General features: G+C 27.1%; 1 protein-coding gene across 1 annotated transcript; it reads left to right on the top strand.

The window, feature by feature from the left end:
• The first annotated feature begins 219 nt into the window (after positions 1-219).
• On the top strand, positions 220-20778 carry LOC107455459 (transmembrane protein tincar). The gene is made up of 4 exons (XM_016073034.3): positions 220-557; positions 4938-5575; positions 10874-12126; positions 14210-20778. The coding sequence occupies exons 2-4, from the start codon at positions 5068-5070 to the stop codon at positions 14888-14890; spliced, it is 2442 nt and encodes an 813-aa protein (XP_015928520.1). The 5' UTR covers positions 220-557; positions 4938-5067; the 3' UTR covers positions 14891-20778.
• The last annotated feature ends 4008 nt before the right edge of the window (positions 20779-24786 follow it).

Genomic DNA, 24786 nt, shown 5'->3' with positions numbered 1-24786 from the left:
CTTAAGAAGGTCTTAATTTTAATTACATGTTTTTAATACAAATACGTATACAACTTCAGAAATTTAGGAATGAGTTCTTCGACATGAAAAAAGGGTGCAATTTGGCGCTAAACAATCAGCTTTTAGTTTTTCAACTGAAAAACAATTTCGCCTACAATTGCCTCTAATTGATAACAATATTACGAACAGCAAAAGTTACGAATAAAAACATTAGGGAGTTATGAAGGAATGAAGGCCAGACAAATGATACTTTGACAAATAAAAAATAAAAACAACTTGGAACTGGTGGGGAAAAAAAACCACGCCAAATAAACATACCGATTGTATCAAGAGATAACCATTGGCGACATTGGCTAGAACTACAGGAGATTACTAGAGTAACCCTGGTGGATGGAGTGCGACAGTAAAGAAGAGATGCAAAAGAAAATCACCCATCGCGAAACATCAGATGATAAAATCTGGTTATGAGGTTCAAGAGAAATCATCCCAACTAGTCAATCGAGGATCGACTAACAGAGAAGAAATGAATGTTCCAACAGCAGAAGAATATTTTCCAAGTAAGAATACTTATGATTCTTTAAATCTGACATGCTCTTTTACTACTGTCAGAAAGCCATCTTTTTAGTCATATTTATATGATTTTTTGTAAATATTTTAATTGTAACATGCTTGAAAAAAAAAACATCAACTCTAAAACGTTTTGACAAAAAATTTTTGATACAGTAAAGTACTTTTAATGTCAGAATTTTTTGTAAAAAAAGCGTGCTTTATAATATTACTTCTAGTAGAAGCTCATTTTCTCTACCTGCCATAAAATCAATAAGGATGGCGGGCTTATTTTCAGAAAGATCATGCTTTTCGGTTCGTTGTGAACGACCATTTTTTTGAAAGAAATTTAAAGAGTTATGAATATTTTATGTTCTATTTTCGAAAATATCTATGAGTAACATTTTATTTGTTTTATCCCAAATATGCGGAGAAGATTTTAAAAGAAAACAAAACCGAAAATAAACAACAAATAATCTTTGCGCCATCGTATTTCAGACATCTCAATGTGGCAGAAATTTTAACATTTATACTTTTTAATCAAATTATCAGTACCTCAAATTAACAATATATTTCCTATTTTATAGAGTTATCAATCATTTCTCTCAAATTAATAAAGGTTACTGCATCATAGTGTAATTTGAAATTTGTAAAACTAATAGTTTCGTTTTTATCAAATCAAACACACTATATCCATTAAGTGTTTGAATTTCTAATATTTAGTTTTTTTTTTTAAAGAGTTAAGCAAATAATAAACAAACTAATGATACTCACTTATTTTTTATGAATAATTATCTAAATTTGTTTAATATTTAATAAAATCAAAATATCTACTGGTCTATCACTTACACATTAATGCCACACATATAATTAACAGATATATTTGGGGCAGATTTAAACTAACGCATTCTATATGTTGAATTCAAAATAAAAATATTTTATTAGAGCTTACATACCTCTTATTAATTTCTCCTAAAAAATTAACGTTAATTAGATTTGAAAAAATTATTTAAATTTTAAACAATTTAATTGAAATTTCAATTCATTATTTTTTCAAGAATGAAAAAAATCAAAAATTAAAAAAGTTCTTATTGATTATTAAACTAAGAAACAGACAACCCATTACTTAAACTATCAATGCATCTTTACAATCATCAAAGCAAAAAAAATAAAAGATTATGATTAATCGAAACTGTATTAAAACAATAACTCTCTTTCTTAATACCTCAAAAAAATTTGTTTTTATTATCTGCAACTAAAACAAAAAACTTTCTTATGATAATTCTGTAAATCTTTATTACATATTATTTTTAGTAAAACAATGTAAACATTGAAATACTAAATATTTTCGCTTGAAATAATGTAAATATAGAACATTTTTATTCCTGAACAATTATGATAATTATAAAGGAATTCATTAATTTTTATTACAAATGTGAAAATTTCAAAATTAAAAATTACCATTTGTAAAACAAATAGAATTATTCCTTATCAATTCGGTAACATACTATCTTAACATTCTATCAATAACATTTTATATTTCAAATTTTGTTCTTTATTTAAATTTTAAGTGTTACCATTTTTTAGTAAAATAAACAAGCTAGCCAATTTTGGATAGATTATATAAAAGTGTATGTTTTGCATCGAAAATAAGTTTTTAACAAAATATTTCGCTGTTGGAAGGCACGTTCAAGCACTAGTTTTTAATTAAAGTCAATTAAGTTTCACTCTAATATTATTAATTTTAAATTTAAACTTAAATGAGACACTTATTTAAAAAATCATATCATAGAGCTTTCACCAGCTTCAGTATTCTATAATTTTTCTACTTGATATTACATTTTCTGAGCCATGGTGACAAAATTTGATTTATTTCTTGCTGAATTAGTCAATGGTCGAATCTGTTTTTAAATAAACAAAAAAAGTTTTTTAGTCCTTAATATATGGTACATTTTTTTATTTATTATATTTTTAACAAAGGGAAACGATAATATCTTACTTGAATTCCCTGTTACTATGAATAGTTTTTAATACAGAGAATGGATAAAGAAAGAAATGACAGAGGATAGATAGAAAGTGAAACAGGAAATCGTTAAATATCTTTTTCTTTAAAAAAAAAAACAGTAAATAAATAGATAATTAAGAAAAGGCGAGAGAAGCTAAAAATTGTAAAGGATAAATATAATAGCGCTAAAAAAAATTAATTTACTGAACAAAAACATTTATGAATCGATACTTTATAGTACAATTATTTACTTATTATTTTTTTAAGAAAGAGAAATGATAACATACATCTTATATGAATTCCCCGTAACTATGATTTTTGATACAGTGAATGGATAAAGGGAGAAATGATAGAGAATAGAAAGAAACTGATACAGGAAATCGAAAGTTGAAACATCTTTTTTTTAAATATGTAGATAATAAAGTAAAGGCGAGAGAAAGAGAAAATGGAATAATAAATAATCATTCTATCTTCAGATTATGCATCAAAAATGACTGTTGGAACGATAACAATTTATGATATTTCATTATTTACCGGAAAATTGTTATATTTCTCATAAAATGTGTTATTGATTTATTAAAAATTGTAAAAGATAAATATAGAAACGCTAAACAGTTATTGATATACTATACATAAATCATGTCCTATACCATATATCCATAACAATTATGCATTATACAAAATTCATCCTACAATTTAATACTATGAAATGTATGTGTTTTTGACGTGGAGAAATAGCATATATCGTTTCTCTTGAAAAATATTATTAATAAATAATGGCATATCGTTTCGTCTTCAGATTAAGACAATGTATCAAAAATTGCAGGTTCTGACGAATACAATTTTTGATGCACAGTATTAATGTGAAAAATGTTATGTTTCTCATTAATTAAAGGAAAGCTGCATTGTATTGTTGAAATTGTAATGGATAAATAAAAAAATTCTAAAAAGTTCACTTCATAATAAAATAATTTACGTAACTTAATAATTTACCAGATGGCTTATTTTTTGAAGTAAGACTATGTTTACATTTTGAGAAATATCATCTGAAAGCTGATGATATTCTGATGGCTCACTGATGATATCAGAATATTTTATTTAGAACGAATCTATCAGATATAAATAATTTAATTTCATTAAAACGATTAATTTGCATCAAACTAATAAGATAATAAGTTATTAATATGCAATTAAAAGTTGAATTTAAAAAAATTCTAAAAATTTAATGATGACTTTACGTATCGAACGTTAAATAAAGAATATTTTATTTAAAAAGCGATTTCAAAAGTATAGGTTGCTTGAACCTATTTATTACTGTCATCAAAAACTGTTACATCAAGTCATAATGCATGTAAAAAAAATTTTTTTAGTAGATTTAAAATATTAAACTAATATATAAATAAATACTACCATTTAAATATAGGTAACATTAATCATATTAAGATTAAAGTTATCGTTTGAAATATACTCATACTTAAATATCAATATAGAGCCATCTTCAAATAATGTCATGCTTGAAGAGGAGGGAGTAGTTCGTGAAATTGTGACAGTTTGTGACAAGGAGGGGGAAAGAGGCAAAAAGTGTGACACATTTTGATTAAAATGAAAGCATTTAAAATTAGCAGATGAAATATTTTTTTATTATTTGTTTCTGTATTTATTTCATCGAAATAACTACTCATCAAAATAGCTACTCGTTATTATTGTTTTGTTATTTAAAAATATAGTAAAAATTTAGAAATAATACATAAAATATGATCTGCAATAATGATCCCCAAATTTTTTGACAGCGTAACCTTGCGGCGAGTCAAAAATGGATCTTTTTTTTCATGAAATGAATAGAAAAATAATTTAGAAAAGCACCAAGTTACTTTTTTTTATTTTATAGGACACAATATATGTTTGCATGCAATTTATAAATTACCAGAGAAATTTTTAATTATAATTCAATGAGGACTATGTAGCTAAATTTTTACAATAATACAGAGTCAGCTAAAAAAAATCACCCATTTTTTTTTTCTTTTTTGTTATAATTTTGCACGCGTGAGAGAACATAAAATAATTTGAAGAGAAATGTGGCTTACTCACAAGAATTTTCTGCGTACTCCTATGGATACACATACCCCCACTGATCTATAACATGGGCTTTGTTTCTGAACTGTTAACTTATGTACTGTTGCGTGACATATCACGTAGGAGGGTTTATGGCGAAATAACAAAGGGGAGAAAGGGGCCAAAATTTTGGAAAAAAAGGTACATCATTTATAAATGGCCTCGTAATAAGCTTGTTTACTTATGTAACGTTTATGTTTCTTTCTAATGTTTTAAAATTTATTGGAACACTGGACTGCTCTTTTCCTATATTCATAATGCTTATAATTTTCAGGTCTACATCTTTTATTTGAAGATGTCACTTCTTATTGGAAAAATTGAATTACGGCTTGAAATCGAAAGAAAATCAAAATTCTAAGTGAAACACTTTATCAGTATAAACTTCTTCTGATTTCTAACGAAAGATGGTGAATCCAGTACAAACAACACATCTAGTCAAAGGTCGTTATGAGAATTTTGCATCTTGTCATCGACCCACCGTAAATAGTCAGTGGTCAGTATGGTATTGTGTATTTGCATTATCACTTCAAATTTATATTATGGCCACAAGTATACAAAGGTTTACTCGTTATGTATCTTTACCATGGCCACCAAATGGACAACCCTATTTTGAACTGAATGCGTATGTTGCTTTCATTGGATCAGCTGTAGTGCTGATGCCATTTTTTGTAATACTTGCTCTTATGAAAGTTGGAAACTATGCAAATGATGGGCACAAAATTGGGAATGAGGAACCAGACATGGTCGTTTATCAAAATCTGCGAAAGAAAAAGTATTGTCGATGGATTAAATCTCTGTGGAAACATGGAGGGCCTTTAGCACCTTTAATACATTTAGCCGCATCATTGTGCCTTTTGCTGCCAAGACTACTAGTAGAGGCGCAGCTTATAAAACATGGCTTCCTTGGGAAAGGTAAATATTACTAATTTTATTATTACTAAATTTATTTATTATCTCCTTTAATGGTGTCCGTAAAATAAAGATCTAAACTTTTTTTTTTATTCCTGAAAAACAATTGAAATTAATTATCTTTCAAATGGAGAAAAAATATATGTTTTTATCTCAATTCGAATGATCTTTTTTTTCTCCTTACTGTACAGTGCACAAAATACAAAAACGGAACACCCTGAATAGCTTTTAATCTAATAATCGGATTTTCATCTTTCTAATAATCGGACGTTCTAGTACTCAATCTCAATTTTATTTAAGAATTAATTTTTACGTTGAATTAGCTTTGGATAAACGAATTTTATAATTGTGGGCAAACATTTTCCAATTCGATTTAAAATTTCTCGAGATATGGTAAAATACGCAAAAAGTAAAAATAACATTAAGGAGTCCAAACTTTGAACCGTTCACCCAACCAAGCTACCGTATGGGACCATATTTTGAGGGTCAAAAATCCAAATTCGTCAACAAAAAAAAGACAACTTTTATTAAGAGAAAGTACTTTTTGGTGTTTGATTTCGTAACTTTATATATCATCTGCACTAATTAAATAGCATATTAGAGGTTACCCCCTTATAATAATAAAATATTTTAAATATAATTAAAGAATTTATGCAAAATAATAATAAAATATATTATCAATAAATATCATAAAATATTGTAGCAATAATATGAAGCCTAACTGTCCCTTTATGTAGTGTAAAAAAATAAAAAAATGAAGCTATTCTGTAAATAGATGTAATGAAAAATATTTACATTTCATTTTGGTACGCTTATTGCTTTGCCGACAGTAATATATATGTATAAAAAAAATAAAAAACATTGTTTATTGTAAAGAATATAAAGGAAATCGAAATTATCCTTTATATTATCAGAATATAAAGGAAAACATAAAATTTAAATAAGAATATCGAAAACGAAAAAGCTAAATAAATGAAAACGACTTTGCCACTTTAATTACTTTTATTATTCATGAAAGATAAGAAAATATTAGCTTTTCAACTTTAAGGTATCATGCACGATGTTTTGTTCACATAATTCTCATAATTAGTGAAGTATTAAGGAAGTAGGGGAATAATTAGGGAAATGAATCGCAAAATATCTAAATTTTTAAACATCGTGATAACAATATTTTAAATCCTTCTTCCAAAATGTACTGTACAACAGCATAACATCATGCTTTACAATTAAAGTCGAATATACGACTATTATCGACTATGATAAAAGTCAAACACAATAATGCTTAAGTATTATCGATTTTAATGATATCGCGATTATAATAAGCAACGACTGATATCTCAATACGATAATATCGTAAATATTATTGCTAATAGAAATTATCGAATACGATATTATTGTTAATATTAATAAATTTCCTTTGAGTAACGAAAATATTGACGAATTTCCTTTGAGTGACCAACGTAAAAATAATGTAAACTAGCTAAATTGAAGAAAGAAAAGAAAAGAAAAAAGGCGCGATGCAGTGGAAAGTAATTTTTTCCTAATGATATATCTCGGTATTAAAATTACGATATAGCTCTGCAGTATTAGTTTATATTACTCATTAAGATTTCTTATAATTAAGATAATGACTAAACCTTAATATAAAATAAATGCAGATGATATATGAAAAAGTTCTCATGGATAGCAAAAGAGTTCTAAATGAAATCATTCATTGAGTTGTCAAGGGCGATATCCTGACCTTTTAGTAGAGCAAGTAGTGTCCTGTAAGGCTAAGATTAACAGTTAAAATTGAGCGCTAAACGTCCTCCTAAAAGAACTAGTAATTAGTATTGTAAAAGCATGACGTCAAAACTTATGACATCCTCTGCAAATTGATGAGAATGAAATTAAGTTTTTCTTTTTCATGTTCCTTCACACTCTTCAGAAGTAACTCCGAGAAAAATGCTTCAAAAAACTAGGAAGTGAAAGGAAAAGAAAAAACTTTCTTTTGTACCAACATCGTTCGGCATTAGCTTGACTGTGCCCTATGAAAATGCTTCGCAGAAATAGTTTTTTTGCTTTTACTTTTTTTTCCCCCTTTACAGTAAATTTTGATTCTCTTTTTCGTGTGTTTAGGATAAGGGAAAGGCAAGCAAAATGGGAAACTTGAACATTTTTGTTAAGATTATAAAATGATGATAAATCAAATTCACTTTTAATATACCTTTTACTTTCGATATCACTTTAGGCAATATAACTAAAGTTTCGCAAAAAAAAGTAGTATTAAAAAAAAATTACGAACTGTGTCAGAACATTTCAAGTTGTTCCTTTTATTGGCAATGAAGGGCTTGGAGTGATATTATAATAATGATAAGTCACATTTTCAAATAGTTCATGATATCGTTTCATTGTCAAATCATTTTTGCTGAAAGACACTATGATTTCCAAGTCAGCAATTAAATGTTTCTATGAATTGAAATGTTATTGTGGAAGTAATACTTATGAACAAAAACTTAAGTACATATCAGATAGAAATACTATGAAATAGTTTGCTGTAACAATGTCAATCATGTTTGCTATAACAACAAGGGGGCTTATCGCTATATTGTCCCAAGCCCTTCAAATATATTGGAGTATATTTCTAAACAAGAAATAATAATTTCTAACATTATTATTGTATTTTTACATTCAATACTGTATTTGTCTGGAGTGAAGATTTTTTATTATGCTTCATTTATTTATTTGTTTTTTACCCTTTCAGAATCCCAATAAATAATTATAAATATTGAATTGTATACAAGGGTTGGACAAAATAATGTAAACACTTCTGTACTAACACATTTTTTGATATTTCTCAAACATTATGTAGAGAATCATTTTAGAAATTTAGAAGTGTTTAGGTTATGCGATTTCTAATACTTCTGAATGAAGTTAAAGAGCTGTTAGAGGTTTGAGGGACTGGCAATAAATTACAAAAGGAAAATAGTGTTTTTGAACACCCTATGCCAAAAAATTTAGCAATAAATTTGTAACTTGTAAAAATTATTTTGGTTATTGAATGCAATAATTGCACAAAATTTCGTAAGCCAAGGTTATTTATTTATGGTATAGACACTTTTATATAGACACTTTTATAAAAAAAACTAATATTTGTTGTCTTACGTTTTTATGCTAAACAAAATATTTTTAGAGCAATTTGAAATTAATTACAAAATTTTTGCTTCAAAATTTGAAAAAGAATCGGTGAAAACTGTGCAATAAGTAGTTTAAATAGTTCTTTAACACTGTGCTTGCGCAAGAAAAATCGTATTAGGCAACTAATAAAAATAAGTCGGATTTGAATATCTTAAAAATTTAAAAAGTTTCAAGCAATTTTCTAAGTAGTTATGCTAATTTTTTAAAAAAAGTTCAAAGTGAAATTCAGTTTTTCACAAATTTCATTTTGTACTATTAGCAAAGCTCATTAAAAATTATATCGGCATTGTTGAAGATCATCCCCCATAAAAGTATCTTTTCTTTCGCATGTATTTCAGTGTATGAACGTTTATTGTAAGGTATTATAATTTTTTATTTAATTTTGTCTTCTAATACAAAATAATATTTATAGAAAACTCCTTATCCTTTTGAGCTTTCTTTTTAAAAATATAAGAACTACTTAGAAAATTACTTGTAACTTTTTAAATTTTTAAGATATTCAAATCGGACTTTTTTCATTAGTTGCCAAATACGATTCACTACAAAACTAAGAAAAGAAAAATTTAAAATTTTCCCGCACATGTGCAGAATAAAAGAACTGCTTAAACTACTTATATATTAAACTACTTATTTCATATAATATCCAAAATAATTGTCACAAGTTACAAATTTATTGCCACGTTTTTTTGGCATATGGTGTTCAAATACGCTACTATCAGTTTGCAATTTATTGTTGGTCCCTGAAACTTCTAAAAGCTCACAAGTTCATTGATATGTATGAGAAATTGCATGATCTAAACACTTCTAAAGTTATAAAATTATTCTTTAAGTATTACTTGAGAAATATGAAACAATTTATCATTGTAAAAGTGTTTCCATTATTTTGTCCACCTCCCGTATAAAACAATAATTATTTTTTTAAAGAAATACATGGCAATACATTAAGTTAACGTGATTTTATATATTATATAACAATACAAAAATAATTTTTAAAAAAGAAAATTAATTACTTTCCTACTTACACTGTTTTATATATCCTTACTGTCCCTGTAATTCAGTCTTTTTCAAAAAGCTTTCAAAAACTCATGATTTAAATTAGCTAATGAATCATTTGAGCTATTTTCTTTTACTATTCAACATAGTTTATAATCTTAATTGCATTTATTTACATTTTCATGATACTTATATATCGAACATCCTGAAATCAACCGAGTGATTTATCACAGACAACTTTATTTTGCGATTCCTTCTGTTGCTTATAAAATCCTTTGGCAAAATGAATGAATTTTAATGAACACATACACTTATGATAATTTACTCTCTGAAATATAAGAAATGCTTAAAAGACATACATCAACTACTTTAGAATAATATTTAATCGCTTTAATAAGTAATTTATTATTGATTACATTTAATATCAAATTATTCCAAAGTTATATGATAACTTGACTATGATACATTTGTCATAAGTAGATAAGAGAAAAAAGATACTTGGTGGGAAATATATTTAATACCATACATGATATTATGAATTAAATTTTAACGATCATTTTTTATGCTTAATGAGATTATGGTACCCGTATTACTATTTAAAACTCCTAAATATACAAAAGGAAGACAGGGGAAAAAATCACCTTAAAATTCATCGACTTCATAGCATTTTGTGAAATTTCATGTTGTCTAAACTGCCATCTAAATATCTAGAAACGGTAAAAAAATTTCATTTTAATAATTGAATATTAATTACGTAAGAAAAAAATATATAAAAAGGATGCTGGTGTTCCATCTACGTCAAAGGGTTAAAGCAACTTTTATTAAGTTAAAACTCTGTTTACGAGTAATTTTGTGCATATCGGTAAACACTCATCTTCTAAGTGAACACTCATCTAACATCTTCTAAGTGAAACATAAGAGTTTAAAACACAGGAAAAAATTTTATTACGAAAGAAAATTTTTTTATTACAAAAGAAGACTATTTTATACTTTAAAAATTTTTTAATACTTTAACATATGTAAAAAGTTATCAAGCATTAAAACTTAAAATTCGATATTGGCTAGAATCTGTCTTTATTTTCAGTTATGAAACCAATTTTATTAACTCTTATTTTTCTTTTCATCTTTTAGGTGCTATTTGGAGAACAGATTTAGACTTTTTCATTACTCATAAAGACAGATTAGTAACATTGCGATTTTTAGCAACTCTCAATTCGACTGAAGTATGGGGTCAGCAAATTGATGAATCTCCAAAGCCATATCATCGCCCAGAAATTCAAGTTGAAGAGCATGCCGTTATTTCTATAGAGTTCATTAACTACTCTTTAGCATTATTGGTTTTTGCTATTAGGTACCCAGCTGTTTACTGGAATACAAATAAAAGCTATGGGTTGCTTTTTAGTTGTTATTTGTTACTGACTGCCTTTCAGCAACTTCTAACGTATGCAGGATTTTCAATTTTATACAAAGTTCATATCTGCGGACCAAGAGAAATTTTGCTGAGATTTAGTTCACTATTCCTAAATGTGAAACTGACTGTTTTATCATTTTTTGTGTATACAACATTACTTATAGTTTCATCAACTGTACTGTATTTTTACGGTCTTCAAAAATATAAAGAATGGTTGGATAACAGATTGCAGTGTCAACTAATACGTTGGAAGCAAGAATCTCGAAGACTGTGGGGAGTCGCCCCTCACTTAACAGCCTTCGTACTGTTATTAGCCACTGCGTTGTGTGCTGGCCCTTTAATGTATGATTATACATTAGTATACTGCGGAAGTTTAGATGGAATTGTACTTGCTGGAATTACAGGAACTATAATACATTTATTTCTGTGGATAGTGTTGTGGTTGATACTAACTATTAAGCACAAATGGATTTTTATGTCCTCTCATGGTCATGGAAGCTCACAAATAAGTGTGTTTAAAGGGAGCAATCAAGAAACACCTTTGCTTGTGATCGATCATGGACAGACTTACCAAATTAGAGAAAGAGACTCAAAAAAAGCAATTCTTAATATTGTAAATAAATCTCTGGCATCCTTACCTAAACTATCTCCTACAGAGGATGATGACATATATTGGTTAAAGCCAAAACCTCCCCCTCCAAAAGAAGGAGAACGTTCTTCCACTTGGCATAAAACTCAAAGAAAATCTCCTGGGCCCAAACACAAAGTTATCTTCCAAGAAGGTGTTGGATCAACTGCAACTTGCAAAAGGACGAGATCATTAAAAAAATCTCCAAAAAATAATCGCCGATTTAAAAAGCAAAATGTAAAATTTGAAGAACTTTCTGATTCAGATGATGGTGATTATGCAACTTTAAGAGACATGACTGTCGTGAGGGAAGAAGGAGATGGAGAGGATGGGTTGCTAGCTAAGGTAAGAATTTTTTATAATTCTACAATGAAGAAAATTTATTTTTATAAACCTTTGTTAATTATAACAATTTAAGGTAATTTTAATCAAAACTAATAAACTTTTATCCCCAATTAAACAATACAAAAAAACAATTAAGAGTATTTCATAATAACTCTACTTTACCATTTCTAAACTTTAATGAATTTTAGTACGACGAGATGTGTAAACCTTTCACACTTAAGTTCTGTCAAGTTTTGAATTGAGAATACACATATTTTTAACTTTATTAAGCTTTTTACTTCAAGGCAGATATTTTAAACATAAAAATTAGATCCAACACAAATCAAACGAACATCCTCCTGTAATTTCATGATTTGGTAAATTTCGTCTTGCTAATTCTGAACGAGATTTAAAATTTTTGAATATAATCAAACAAGAGATATGAAGCTTTAAAAGTAAGCAAAGGTTTAAATAAGAGTTTTGGTATAAGCTGTACGTTTTAATCTAAGTTAAACTGAAGTTTTGAAATTTATATTTTTATAAATCTTACATTTTCATGGTATCCATTAACCCATTTGTGTCTATAGTCCTTTTAAAAGTACCGTTCCTTTCTTCAAAAGAGAAAAAAGTACACAAATTAAACATGATTACATTTCACAAAAGCAAACAAATCTACCTTAGTATACATATTCATAATATAAATGTTTATATTCAGATCTAAAGCAAACGCATAGGGCTTTTTTTTTTATACTTAAGTGGCAGAAAGCGTAAAAAAGGTATGCCTTTTCTAAAAACAAATATGTACAAGTTCTTAGAAACATGTGTTTTTCATATATAAACCACTTTTTATAGCTGGGCAGCAATAGGTTCAGCAAATGCATGCGTAAAACAAGAGTTCAAAATTTTCAATTGTTACTAAATTAAATACCTACCGTGAGGTCAGCTCAATTTTCTTTGTCAGAGTTTTTTCACTTTATCAAAGTTTGCACAGATATCTATATTGCAACAGTTATGGGTTAATAAATCTAAATCTTTTTATTTAGGCTCCTATGTACCGAATTTCGTTAAAATGAAAAGGGTAAGATAGAACCCGATCTGAAAGATGGTCAAATTAACGTGGAAAAACAAAACTGTATACTGCATTACTCGAGAATTTGTCAATATTTTAAAGATAATGTTAAAGTAATACAGTTGAGTTAATGTCACTGAAGGTATTGTTATACTGGGAATCCGGAAATCACTTTTGACACGCAATACAACTGTCAATGTATTATTCGCTCACATTTAAATTTTTCCAGTACCAAAGTGCCGACGAGCAGAATTATGCCTAGTGTTTTGTAATAAGACTTGATAATTAAAAGTGTTCTGCAGATATCCTCAGAAAAATACGGTTAAATTCTTTTTTTTTTTTTAAGGAAAAATATTTTGGAGAAATTTTTAAAAAAAATAATAAATAAATAAATAAAAAGGCATTCTTATTTGGTAAATTTCAAATAATGTATAAATGCCTAGTAATGAAAGAAAAATTATTAACTGCACGTAAAATTTTCATCAAGACTTGGACATAAATTGTTTTGTGGGGACTTTGTTCTAGGTTGCAGTTTTGAGCACTTTCTGCTTTTATAGAGTATTTATTTTTGAAAAACAAAGGTGGTAAAACCAAATAATATTACCAGTCTTAGAAATAATAAGAAGTACAATGAACTAATTATAAGGTATTTCTCCTAAACATGAATCCTTAACAAAGATAATAGATAAGAAATAGAATTTTATAATACTTGCAAAATATCATTTCGCTCGCTTTTTGATTTTACCTATCTTGACAGATGCATTGCTTAATGTCATGAGATCAACAACAATAGGTTTGACAAGAGTGAATTATTATTTTTTTTTTTTTGACCTAACATTAAGTAACGTAATTTGACACATTATGATTGATTGCAGAAAGTGAAAAATATAAACAGAATGGTTATATGTTAGTTTTGATAATATGATCTTTTAATATTGAAATCATCATTGCATTTTTGTTTTGTTTTAAAGCAAATTTTAAAATTGTTACTTTTTATTGCTTATTTTAAAAACTAACTCAGTTAAACCGTTGTAGAGGCTGCGACCACGAGATGGGAATGACTTCACCAGAAGAGATTATGAGAATGTGGAGATAAATCCTTTTTTATCACCTTTTGAAAAAAGAGGTGGAAGTGAAGATTACGATAATGCAACTTTGAAAGTATCAGTGTCTGTGCATAGCCCATCATCTCGAAGAACTGATTCTGGCGTTTCCAGAGGTGATTTATCACCAAGATCTGAAACAATAAGTGAATCTTCAACATCTCCAGAAAAAGGAACCAGTGAATCATCGAGTGGAGTTCATTCAAATGCTAGCTTAGAAAATAAGCGTGCATCCAGCATGGAAAATGTTGGTTTCATAACTCTTGCCAAGCCTCCTTGGAAGAGTATGTCTTTACAAAGAGGAGTAGCACCCCCAACAAATGTGAATACAAAAACATTCAAACCACCAGCTACTATTGTTCACCGGAATCAATTAAAATCTGATGAAACTTCTCATTCTGTAGCAGAGCCCTTTGAAAGGGCTACCAATGCGAGGCTTACTTCTTTCATTGATCAGCCAGATTTTCCATTAGTTGAAATGAACAGTTATGGCTCAAAATCAATATCCAATTACGCCCCCCTTCAAACTATTGCAACTCATCAAAGAAGAGATTCTGCTAATTATTCTCTCGCATCCTCAGCAGAGTCTGAATCTAATGTTCCACATTCTTGATTTTATCAGATGCATTTGCACCATGTCCAGTCATTAATCAGTACCTTTTAAAAAGATATGTAGAATATCTTATATTATGTGTAATGAGTTATCTATGTAGTCAAATATAAATTATTTCTAGTGTGTTCTACCATTATAATGCATCTCCGAAGTCAATGTCTATCAAAATATTGCTGCTATACCCAAAACGTAATCCAGCCAAACTATTGACCCTGTCCTTTTTTTAAAGTGTGTTCTATATATTTTCCTTAAAGAATAGTGCAGAAATTCAGTTCTTTGAAGTTGCAAACAATGTGTTAAAGTAGGTAGTCAATACATCTATAAAAACTAACTGCTTTTAATATTGCATTCACACTTTTTATCTATATTATGCTTTTTATGTGTAACACATTTTAGTAAAAATTATTTTTATTTAATATCATCAAAATGTTAAATTTCAATGTATGTCATTTGCATAAGACTTAAATTGAAGCAAAAAATTAATCACATTGAAAATTTATTTGATTCTAAATTATGTTTTGTAACACTAACTTAGTTGTTATAATTATTGTAAGAAGCGAATTAATTAAATCAATAATTCTCTCATAATCAAAGTTAACAGAGATATGAAGGAAAAGATTGTAGCAATAGGAATGTTTAGGTGTTATAGATAATTAGAAACAAGTAAAAGTAGGAAAATTGCTAACTTCAAAAATGTACAAAGTTTGAATATTACCACGCTAACAATGTTTTGTAATACTTTTTATTTTAACAATTGTCCTTAAAATAGGTCTAACTCACTTAGTTACTTCAGTTAACTCAATTTAATATAAAAACAAAATTATTGCATAGATTAAATAGGAATTATATGTAATTTGAAAGAAAGCATTAAACTAACTATTTTTGAAATTATAGTCAATTAGCTGAAAAACTCATATTATTTTTAACTAATTTTATGCATATGTGTTTTTTAAATGTGGCATTTTCTGGTAATAAATATGTATGAAAATTTATATGCAGATATTACTTTAATTCGTTCCTGTAAAATATTTTTGATATAAATAAATTTATAATTTGAGAATTTATATTAAAATTAGGTTTTTAGATGTAAATCACTTAATTCGTGTTTTACAAGTCCATACTCTTTCTTGAATGTGATAACAATAATTCTATACAATTATTTATGTTTTAAATATGTGAATATTTATACTTCGGTAGTTTCGAATAAGTTTTATGGTACAACAAATTTTCACATTGAATATGCATTTATAGTATGGTTTATTTGTAACAACAAACCAATTTTATAAAAACTCCATCAAGAATTGTATATGAAGTAAAATTTCAAATTTTTGCTGCAATAACTGCAGTTAAGTTTTAAAAACTGCAGCAATAAATTTTTAGAAAAGCAATTTAACCACATTTCCTTTAAAATTTGAATTTGCATAATGACAACTCATTTTTCTTCAAGCAGATTTGTGCAGCTTCAACATGGCGTAAATAATTTATTTCTTATTTATTTTGATACAAAGTCTTAAATTTCACATAAAATGATAATGAGTAAGAAATATATAGAGAAAAGTTTCATGACAGGACTTTTGAAAGACAAATAAAATAATCACCTTTTCAGCATTAAATTTAGTTGTATCCTTAATAATACCAATTTTAAATAAGAATTCCCAGAAAAAAAAAACATTTTTAAATAAAAAGTTCATTATAAAGAAATTAAGAAGAATAAACTAAAATTCAATATAAGGTTAAATTCATAAGTATTAATTTAAATCATAGAATACTACTTGTTTAGAAACTGTAAATATATCTTAGGAATAGATAATACAAAATTTTCTACACTACATTGAAAATAAAATAAATTGTCAATATTCCAGAGTTTTATATTCTAGTAACAATACAATTTTCTAATAAATCTTCCATTTTTATCTGAAATGCATCCGCTCAAAGAAAGCTATAAGTGCTTAATTTTTTGACAATAGGTAACTTTCAAAATGAAGTGCCTCTAATATGAAAATGTGTTATTAAAGACAAATTTTTTGGTTAGAAATATTGTAGTGATTTCTGCTTTGATACCAAGGACTAGTAGTTATGTAAAGATTAAATTATACCCAAAATATAAGGAATTCACAGCAACTTATAAGTTACCAACCTTAATGAAACTATGCTTATGATGAGTTATTCCCTATTTTACGCATACTATCTAATGAAATTTCTTTGACTTACATTTAATAATAGTTTTTAAAATTAGATTTAGCATAAGGGAACATGATTTGAAATAAGTAAGATAGTTGGAAAATATAAGATTCAAACCAAAATCAAATTCCGCCCACTTTTTAATTTTTATAATGCAATATTTTATTAATATTTATACATATAAACGCAATAAAAAAGGTTAAGTAAGTTGCTTGTAAGAAACATTTAAATATGAATTTTTAATGAAAATAGAGAAGTCTTTATGTTAGATGTAAGAAAACGTAAAACCTAACTTTGAGATCTTCATACTTATTATTTACTAAATAAGAAAATTTTTACAGATAATTGCTTTTTATAAGTGACTTTATTAGTGATTTAAGAAAACATTTTGAGTCAAAGAAAAACTTAAAACCATCTTAAAAAGTTTATAATCAAAAAAATAAAATAAAAAAATGAATAAAAAAAATTATACTGTAGCAGTATAGAAAGTAAAGTCTTTCAAGATTTATAGATTAAAGTTCTTATCAATATGGCAATTTTTAATCACTCCGTCTAGCTTCAAAACTATATTAGCCAGACTTGAAAAACATTCAAACTTTGTAATAATTTTCACACTGATGTTGTTGATGCAATAATAATGCTAAACATTTTCTTTCTTGGTCCATTTTATACCAATGCATAAAAAAAGACAAATAACATAATAAAATTTTAGTTTCACTTTAATTTTTCTTTCAGTAATCGATTTAATATCCATCTCAATTCTGACACTAAATATATGTTTTTTTATTTCTTACAATATTTAGTCAATGCATTAATTAAACAGAGCTACGAAAACATTTCCTTATTGCCTAAAACTTTTTATACTGATTTTGATAACACTAAGTGTGTTGATTTTAATCATGAAAACTATTCCTTTGTAACATTTCTTTAAAAAATTTGTAGTAGCTTACTTATTAAATATGTAAATTTATCTCCCTATCAGAAATTTGTTCTGTACAATTTAATAATTAATTCTAATTAAATTTTTTGTGCTAATTTAAACTTTAAAAGCTGCTTTATTTTCCTAAAAGCTCTTCATTGACCAAAAATACAGTAGCTTAATTATTTTTAATTATGGCTGTCACAACTATTCAAAAAAATTTGTTGCTTTGTATTTTTAACTTATATTGAGATTGCTGGTTTTAAAGAAGAAAACTGTCTTATTAGTTCTTACAATTTCAAAAAAAATAATAATAAATAAATAAATAAANGTATATATATATATATATATATATATATATATATATATACAGAATTGTTTTCTATTTTAAATGCTTACAAGATCTCCTTGCCCATGACATCAATCTGAATGTAGATGCTGGTATTTTAAGCTAAGAAAACTTTTGATAAGAGAGTAGCTGTCATCTCTATGAGTCTCATCAACAGCCCTCACTTTTCAATATCTGAATTTTCAAATTTAATGTCATCTCACAGCAAAGAGGCTGCATTGTTTCCAAGGATGTGGTTGGTCCTCTCTATCTTACAAACAGAAGAAATTTGTTTTCTCCTTGTTCCTTTTAGAACTTAATTCTTACCTATCAAGGCTCTTTATTGCAAACCTGGTTTTTGTCTAGAGCCTCATTGCCATAATTGTGATGTGCCAGGGTGGAATTTAAAAAAAAATTTAATACTCAATCCCGACTGACACCTAGATCCTTATTCCAATCTGCCTTGCTCACAGAAAACTTCACAAATGCCGCCATATGAATTTTACTCTAAACTCTTCTTAAATCAAAACATTCACTTAAGATACTAGAGATACCAACAACATTTAGTTCTGTCTTATCACTGCATTTTACCATTACATCTATCAACAGAGTTAATATAAAAAATAACAAAACAAACTTTTAGTTGTAAAATAAATTTTTTTTGTCAAAGCCTGAATACAACATAATGCATGAATAAATTAAGTTGAATGCCCAAATCCAGATTTGCTTTAAGCAGTTCATATTTGAAATCAGCAACCTCCATATGTAGTCAGAATCAGAAACTCCTCAACATCTGATTGTGCTATGTTATTGACACAGAAAAAAAAGTAAGCTTTCCTTGGTATTTAACCTTTATTAATATGCTTAATAGCACATTACAAACATTTAAGAATGTGAATAAAATACTTTCAAAATGTCTGTTTATGGTAGCATTTAGCTGTAAACAAGTGAATTCAGGTGATTTGTAGGGTTGTTAAATTAGAAAACTTAATTGTTGGTTGAATTCCTCATTATAATTGGTTACAAAATATATATTTTGATACCTATTAATTAGAATAGGCCAAAAATGTTTTATCTGAAAAATATGGCTATTGATGTGTTTTATTTTTAAATAATGTGCTCTTTGTAAATATTGTTTTTATATGGGAAATTAATTTATGTTGCTTGTTTGAGAATTTTTATACTTTTTTTATGATATATTTTTTCAACAATTATGTTTCCTTTGAATGTTTCAGTACTATGTGAGAATCAAAATTTAAAATTTCTTGAAAAAATATTCCCTTACACGATTATTATTTATTTATGACAATTATTTGCTGTGTAAGAAAATTTTTCTATCTACTCAAATTATATTTTTAAATACTTTTTACTCCTTATATGAATTACCTTTGATTACAGTAAACAAAAAAGAATTAAACATATTTTTAAATAATTTATTTTAATTCTTGAAAAAACATTAATCTTAACACATTTCTTAATATTACTTAAGCAATAATTAACATTACTTAACCACTATCGCTTAGAATGTGTCTGAAATTATACCGAAGGCTTTTAAAAATTTATAAAAGAAAAATGGTTATGGTAAAAAAGAAATAACTTGCAGAAAATTCATGTAACAAGGCAAAAATTTCCCTCCAAGATTTCTGGCTTCAGTTTTTGAAAGACAGCAGTGCAAGTGCCCTTTACTTTTCTTGCCCTTGTGTCCTCCACTTACAAGATGTGGTAGTAGCTAATGGCAGACATTTTGAAAATAGTTATAATTTTCAGTCCTTAAAAAGATTTCAAAAATTCCCTTCCAATTTTAAATAATTTTCCCCCAATTTAAAGCTATTCTATCTGCAGCCCAACTGTCAGAAAATGTTTATACTAATATTAGAAACATTGAGCAGAAAATTTAAGCATTGTCACTTGAATTTGCGGCAAGAATTGTTTATTTTTAAACCTTAACCATTTTCAAGTTATTAATTTTTGAAAACCATCAGTTTTATTTGGAACACTTTTTATGATAGCATAGAATTGATAATTACAACAATAATCTCTCTTTGAATTTCTCAGCAAGAACAGTTTTGACATAGAAATTCAAAGAAATTTTATTATAATTTTATTTCATATTAAGATTTTTCTTCATCAATAATATTAAAAAGATTTATAATTTATAGTTCCCATAAACCAATAAAGTAAAATTTTAATAAAACGTTACACTCATATTATTGTGAGCTTGTTTTATGTACGCACATGTTGCATAAGATGCCTTTTAAAAAGTACATAGAAAAAAATTTTCAATTCAAATTCGAATGTTGTTTTCAAGACTGCTGTTGCATAATTAATGTGCAATTTTTACTACGTTTTTAACAAAAGAATTTGCATCAGGATTTGTATGATGATCTCTTTTTTATGTGTATAAGCGTAAAAATGAGTGTAAAATGCTGTGCCAAATAAAATATGGATGTTATTAAAAAACTAATTGTCTCAGTGTGTATCATATTAAAAAAGAAAGAATAGATTAGAATGAAATGGAATACCATCCTAATATCTTTAATTATTTATTAATATCAATCATAAATCAAATTTTAATTCTGGTGAGTAAAATGCAATAAAAGAAATGGTGGCAAAATTCCAAAATTTGGCAACTTAGCACCATCTTTAAAAAAAAGATAATACATATTTAAGCATCAAAACATTTTCACCTTACCATATTGTTCAAAATGCTGCGAAGTAAAATGCATAAAAAAGGAATTTCAAGGAAATTAAAAAAGGGTGTCAAGTAGGGGGGGGGATTAACTTCAAAGTTTCATTTGTTTATTCATTTCTGTATTGTATTGCTAACATCTGTGCCATCAAAAGATAACTTAAAAAAAGCATGAAAAAGGAACAAACTCGCACAAAGCAGAACACAATTGAATTGTAAGCAACTTCCAACCACATGGACTTAATTAACATAAAAACTACTCTGCACATAATGAGCTGAGTCAAATACTTAGCCACAGAATCAAACATGGATTTACAAACATACCATCAGTGTTTCTAGAAATCTGTAAGGCATAACAGCGTCCTGCACCTCAAAGCCAACCAGGCGGTCAAACAAAAAACAGTCTTCTATTGAAGTTTGTTTATGGCATAGGGAAAGGAAATGGAAGATAAGAATAAATCACCTAGCTCAAAACAAATTCCAGTTGATCAACTACAAAAATCTTAATTGAAAAAAAAAGAACTGAATACATGGGAAAAACACAAGTATTAATTACTTAAAGTTAAAAAGGTTATGATTCAAAATTAATCTATTAAACTAAATAAACAAAATAGTATTTAAATAAATGTGAAAAGCAAAAAATATATTCTTTAAAATTTATTTGTTGTTATAGTTCAAGATAACCATTTTTTTACTTGTATAATTATTATACAAAACTTTCAAGAACTACATAACAAGTTACTTCAGAAATTGAGATTGTTATTCAATCATTTATCTTAAATTGAAAGCTCATCTTTAGACATTAGCTTCTTCTTTTTCACTCTATTTCTTTTAATAAGTTGCAAGCTGTAACATGACTAATTAAAAATAAAGACAAAAGTTTTCAGGAATTTGCAGTAAAATTACATTAAATTATTCTACTACAAATATTAAATTTGAAATGCACAAACACTTACATTATAATAAGCCCCACTTAAGAGAATGCCATTAGTTCCAGCCAGTTGTATTCAAATAAGCAGGCTGTTTGATTATAAAGGAAATGTATTAGTCAATCTTAATTGATATTTTACGACAAAATTTTACTTTGAAATAGTATGAAAACATAGTTCAATGTTTTGAGAAAATAAGCTCATTTCAATGATTGACAAACAATTAAAATCAGAACTGTTAGTGTCAGAATCACAAATACAAGTAGCATTTAAATTTATTTAAAAATAATTAAATGCTAATGAAGAGAAGGTTCCACTAAGTTCTGCGTTCTTCTCTTCTTGTGAATTAACCTGTAATTAAAGACTGATTGAACACACATTTAACTGAACATTTCTCTACTTCTGACCTTCTCACTTTCTAAATGGTGAATGAAATGTGCCAAAATGTAGTAAAAATACCTCGTTTATGAGGAGATAACTGTATTTATAAAATTAATATCTGAAGAACTGTATTTAAAAAAATTCTTTTTATTTGAAAAATAAAAAATTTTTGCATTTCAGGAGGATTAGAATAGCCAACACTCCTCCACCTTAGTTTCGGCCTTGGGTAATAAAGATAAGATACTTCATTCACTTTTGTGCAAAGTGTAGATAGACACTCAGTTTAAGATAACAAATTTTTGTCATTTTAGATTTGCTAAAAATCATCAGATCTCTTTGAGGGAAATCATGCAAAAAAGAAGGCAGAATTCTGTGAATCTGCTGAAAAGTGGCATGTCTGTATTATGCTGGAGAGCAAATGTGGTGAAACTCTGAAAAATCACCAGAACAAAAAAAGGCAATAAATTACTCTCGTTAAATAAAAATATAACCAATAGACATAAATAGACTCACCAGAGTAAGTATACAGCTGCTCCTTTAATAAATTTTTCCTTAGAGTAAAAAGCATGAAATTGTTTGAAAGATTTTTTTTACAGAGCTGTTAATGACCGTTAACATCATCAGACACCCCATTAAATTATACTGCAGTCAAAAAAAGAAGCAACCAGAAAAATGCTTGTGTGGTTCTAATATCTTCCTTCCACCAGATGCTTAATATCGCTGATATGAACATATCTAAAGGTTAAAACGATATATTGGCAAATATTACATTCTGCAGTTATTATACATTTATACAACTAAAAGTAATAACTACATCAACAAGAAGAAATAAATATTTCTTGTGTTATGAGTTTTCATACCAATGATTACAGAAATGTTTGTTTCATTAAGGAACTCCAGTTACTGAATTCCTCAGTTTTTACATAAAGCATAAGTGTAAAATTCTTTATTACAAAGTCTTTCATTTTTTAAACTGATAAAGCAAGAATTAGTTAAAAAAGGAAAAAGTGTTGAATGCAGTGTTTCAAAATAATCTCACTGAAACTTTATTAATTTTATAAAATAGTAATTTTCCAAAGTAGTTAGGGCTCATGGATAATTAAAAATAGCACATTAAAATGTTAAATGAAATAAAGCAGTCATAATTAAAGCATTACACTTGAAGGGGAAAAACAATGTCATACTTTCAATTTTGAAGAAAATATGGAATAAATAAGAACACTGAATACAAATTGAAACTTTACAATAGTGATTAATAATTTCCAATTATGTGCCATTAGCACTAAAAAAATATAAAAAAATTTGTATCTACATAACTTACTAGATATTTTAAACCTTACAGGGCATTATAAATATTCCATAATGTTCAAAATAGACTATTGGGCTTAATAGATCCCATTTTAATATTAGATTTGAACATAGTTGTTACAATTATGTGTTTATAAAAATTAGAAGAGTTTTGAAAAAGTTTAATAACCTTAAGATGCCATAGTAAGTGTTCAATTCCCCTTTAAAACATTTAGTTCAAGATACATCTGGAAAATCAGATTTCAATACGCACAATCATCAGCAGGATAAACTGCTGAAGCCCAGTGATATTATGCAACTCAACCCAGTTACCTGATTTATATTATAGTATAAAATGTTTTGAGCAGTTTAGTTTATCTAATTTAAAGGCATAATCATCACTATAGATACATCCTAGAAAATTGGAATACTTCACATCATTGGGTAAGAATTAATTTTGATAACTACTGAAATAAATTCTTTTAATTTAATTAAACAAAAAATAATTTATACTTAAGATTTAATTAAAATTAAACGGACATTATCTACTGTGAAGTTATAATTTATTGTAAGGTTATAATATTTCTCACTTATTAGACCTTATTATTATTTACAATTAATAATAGATAGATCATATAAATGAGAAACAATTTTTGGTTAGACCTTGTTCACTTTATGTTCATTTATGGTCTTGATATAGGAAACCTTATATAAGGAAAAAGTTTTGTGTACTATAATAATTTTGGTAGCATTTAGCTTGACACTTTAGAACATTAATAGTTTTAACTTTATAAAGAAATACTATGTAAATGATTATTTAAATGCAGAAGATATGTTAAAATTACTACTCATCTTTTCAAAAAAGATTTAATCCACAGCATAATTTTTTAAAAAAAATTGTGAACACCATGCAATGTAAAAATAGAGAACGTGTAACTTAATAAATAACTTGGCTTGAAGAACCCAGTTTCATAAATTTAGTGTAAATTCATCAGCTCTAATATCAGGGGTGATTGTGAGCCCAGGTCAAAATTCCGGAAAATTTCTTGAGTTAAAAAAAAAACAGCTTGAATTGAAAAAACTTTAAACTAGGTTTTTTACCTTTTTCTCAATATTTCTTAGTTTACTTAAAATATATTTCAAATTTTACATATACCTATACCATTCGCACATACCTATGAT

The sequence above is a fragment of the Parasteatoda tepidariorum genome, chromosome X1 (assembly GCF_043381705.1).
Source record: "Parasteatoda tepidariorum isolate YZ-2023 chromosome X1, CAS_Ptep_4.0, whole genome shotgun sequence".
In the NCBI taxonomy this organism is placed as follows: domain Eukaryota; kingdom Metazoa; phylum Arthropoda; class Arachnida; order Araneae; family Theridiidae; genus Parasteatoda; species Parasteatoda tepidariorum.
Note: the sequence above shows the minus strand (reverse complement) of the source record. Positions and strands in the feature narration are given on the sequence as shown.

Bases quoted from the DNA above. Each gene is read 5' to 3' on its own strand.
- LOC107455459 (XM_016073034.3), top strand. From the start codon at position 5,068: ATGGTGAATCCAGTACAAACAACACATCTAGTCAAAGGTCGTTATGAG. The intron at 5,576-10,873 runs GTAAATATTACT...TTCATCTTTTAG, and splicing joins ACATGGCTTCCTTGGGAAAG to GTGCTATTTGGAGAACAGAT. The intron at 12,127-14,209 runs GTAAGAATTTTT...AAACCGTTGTAG, and splicing joins AGGATGGGTTGCTAGCTAAG to AGGCTGCGACCACGAGATGG.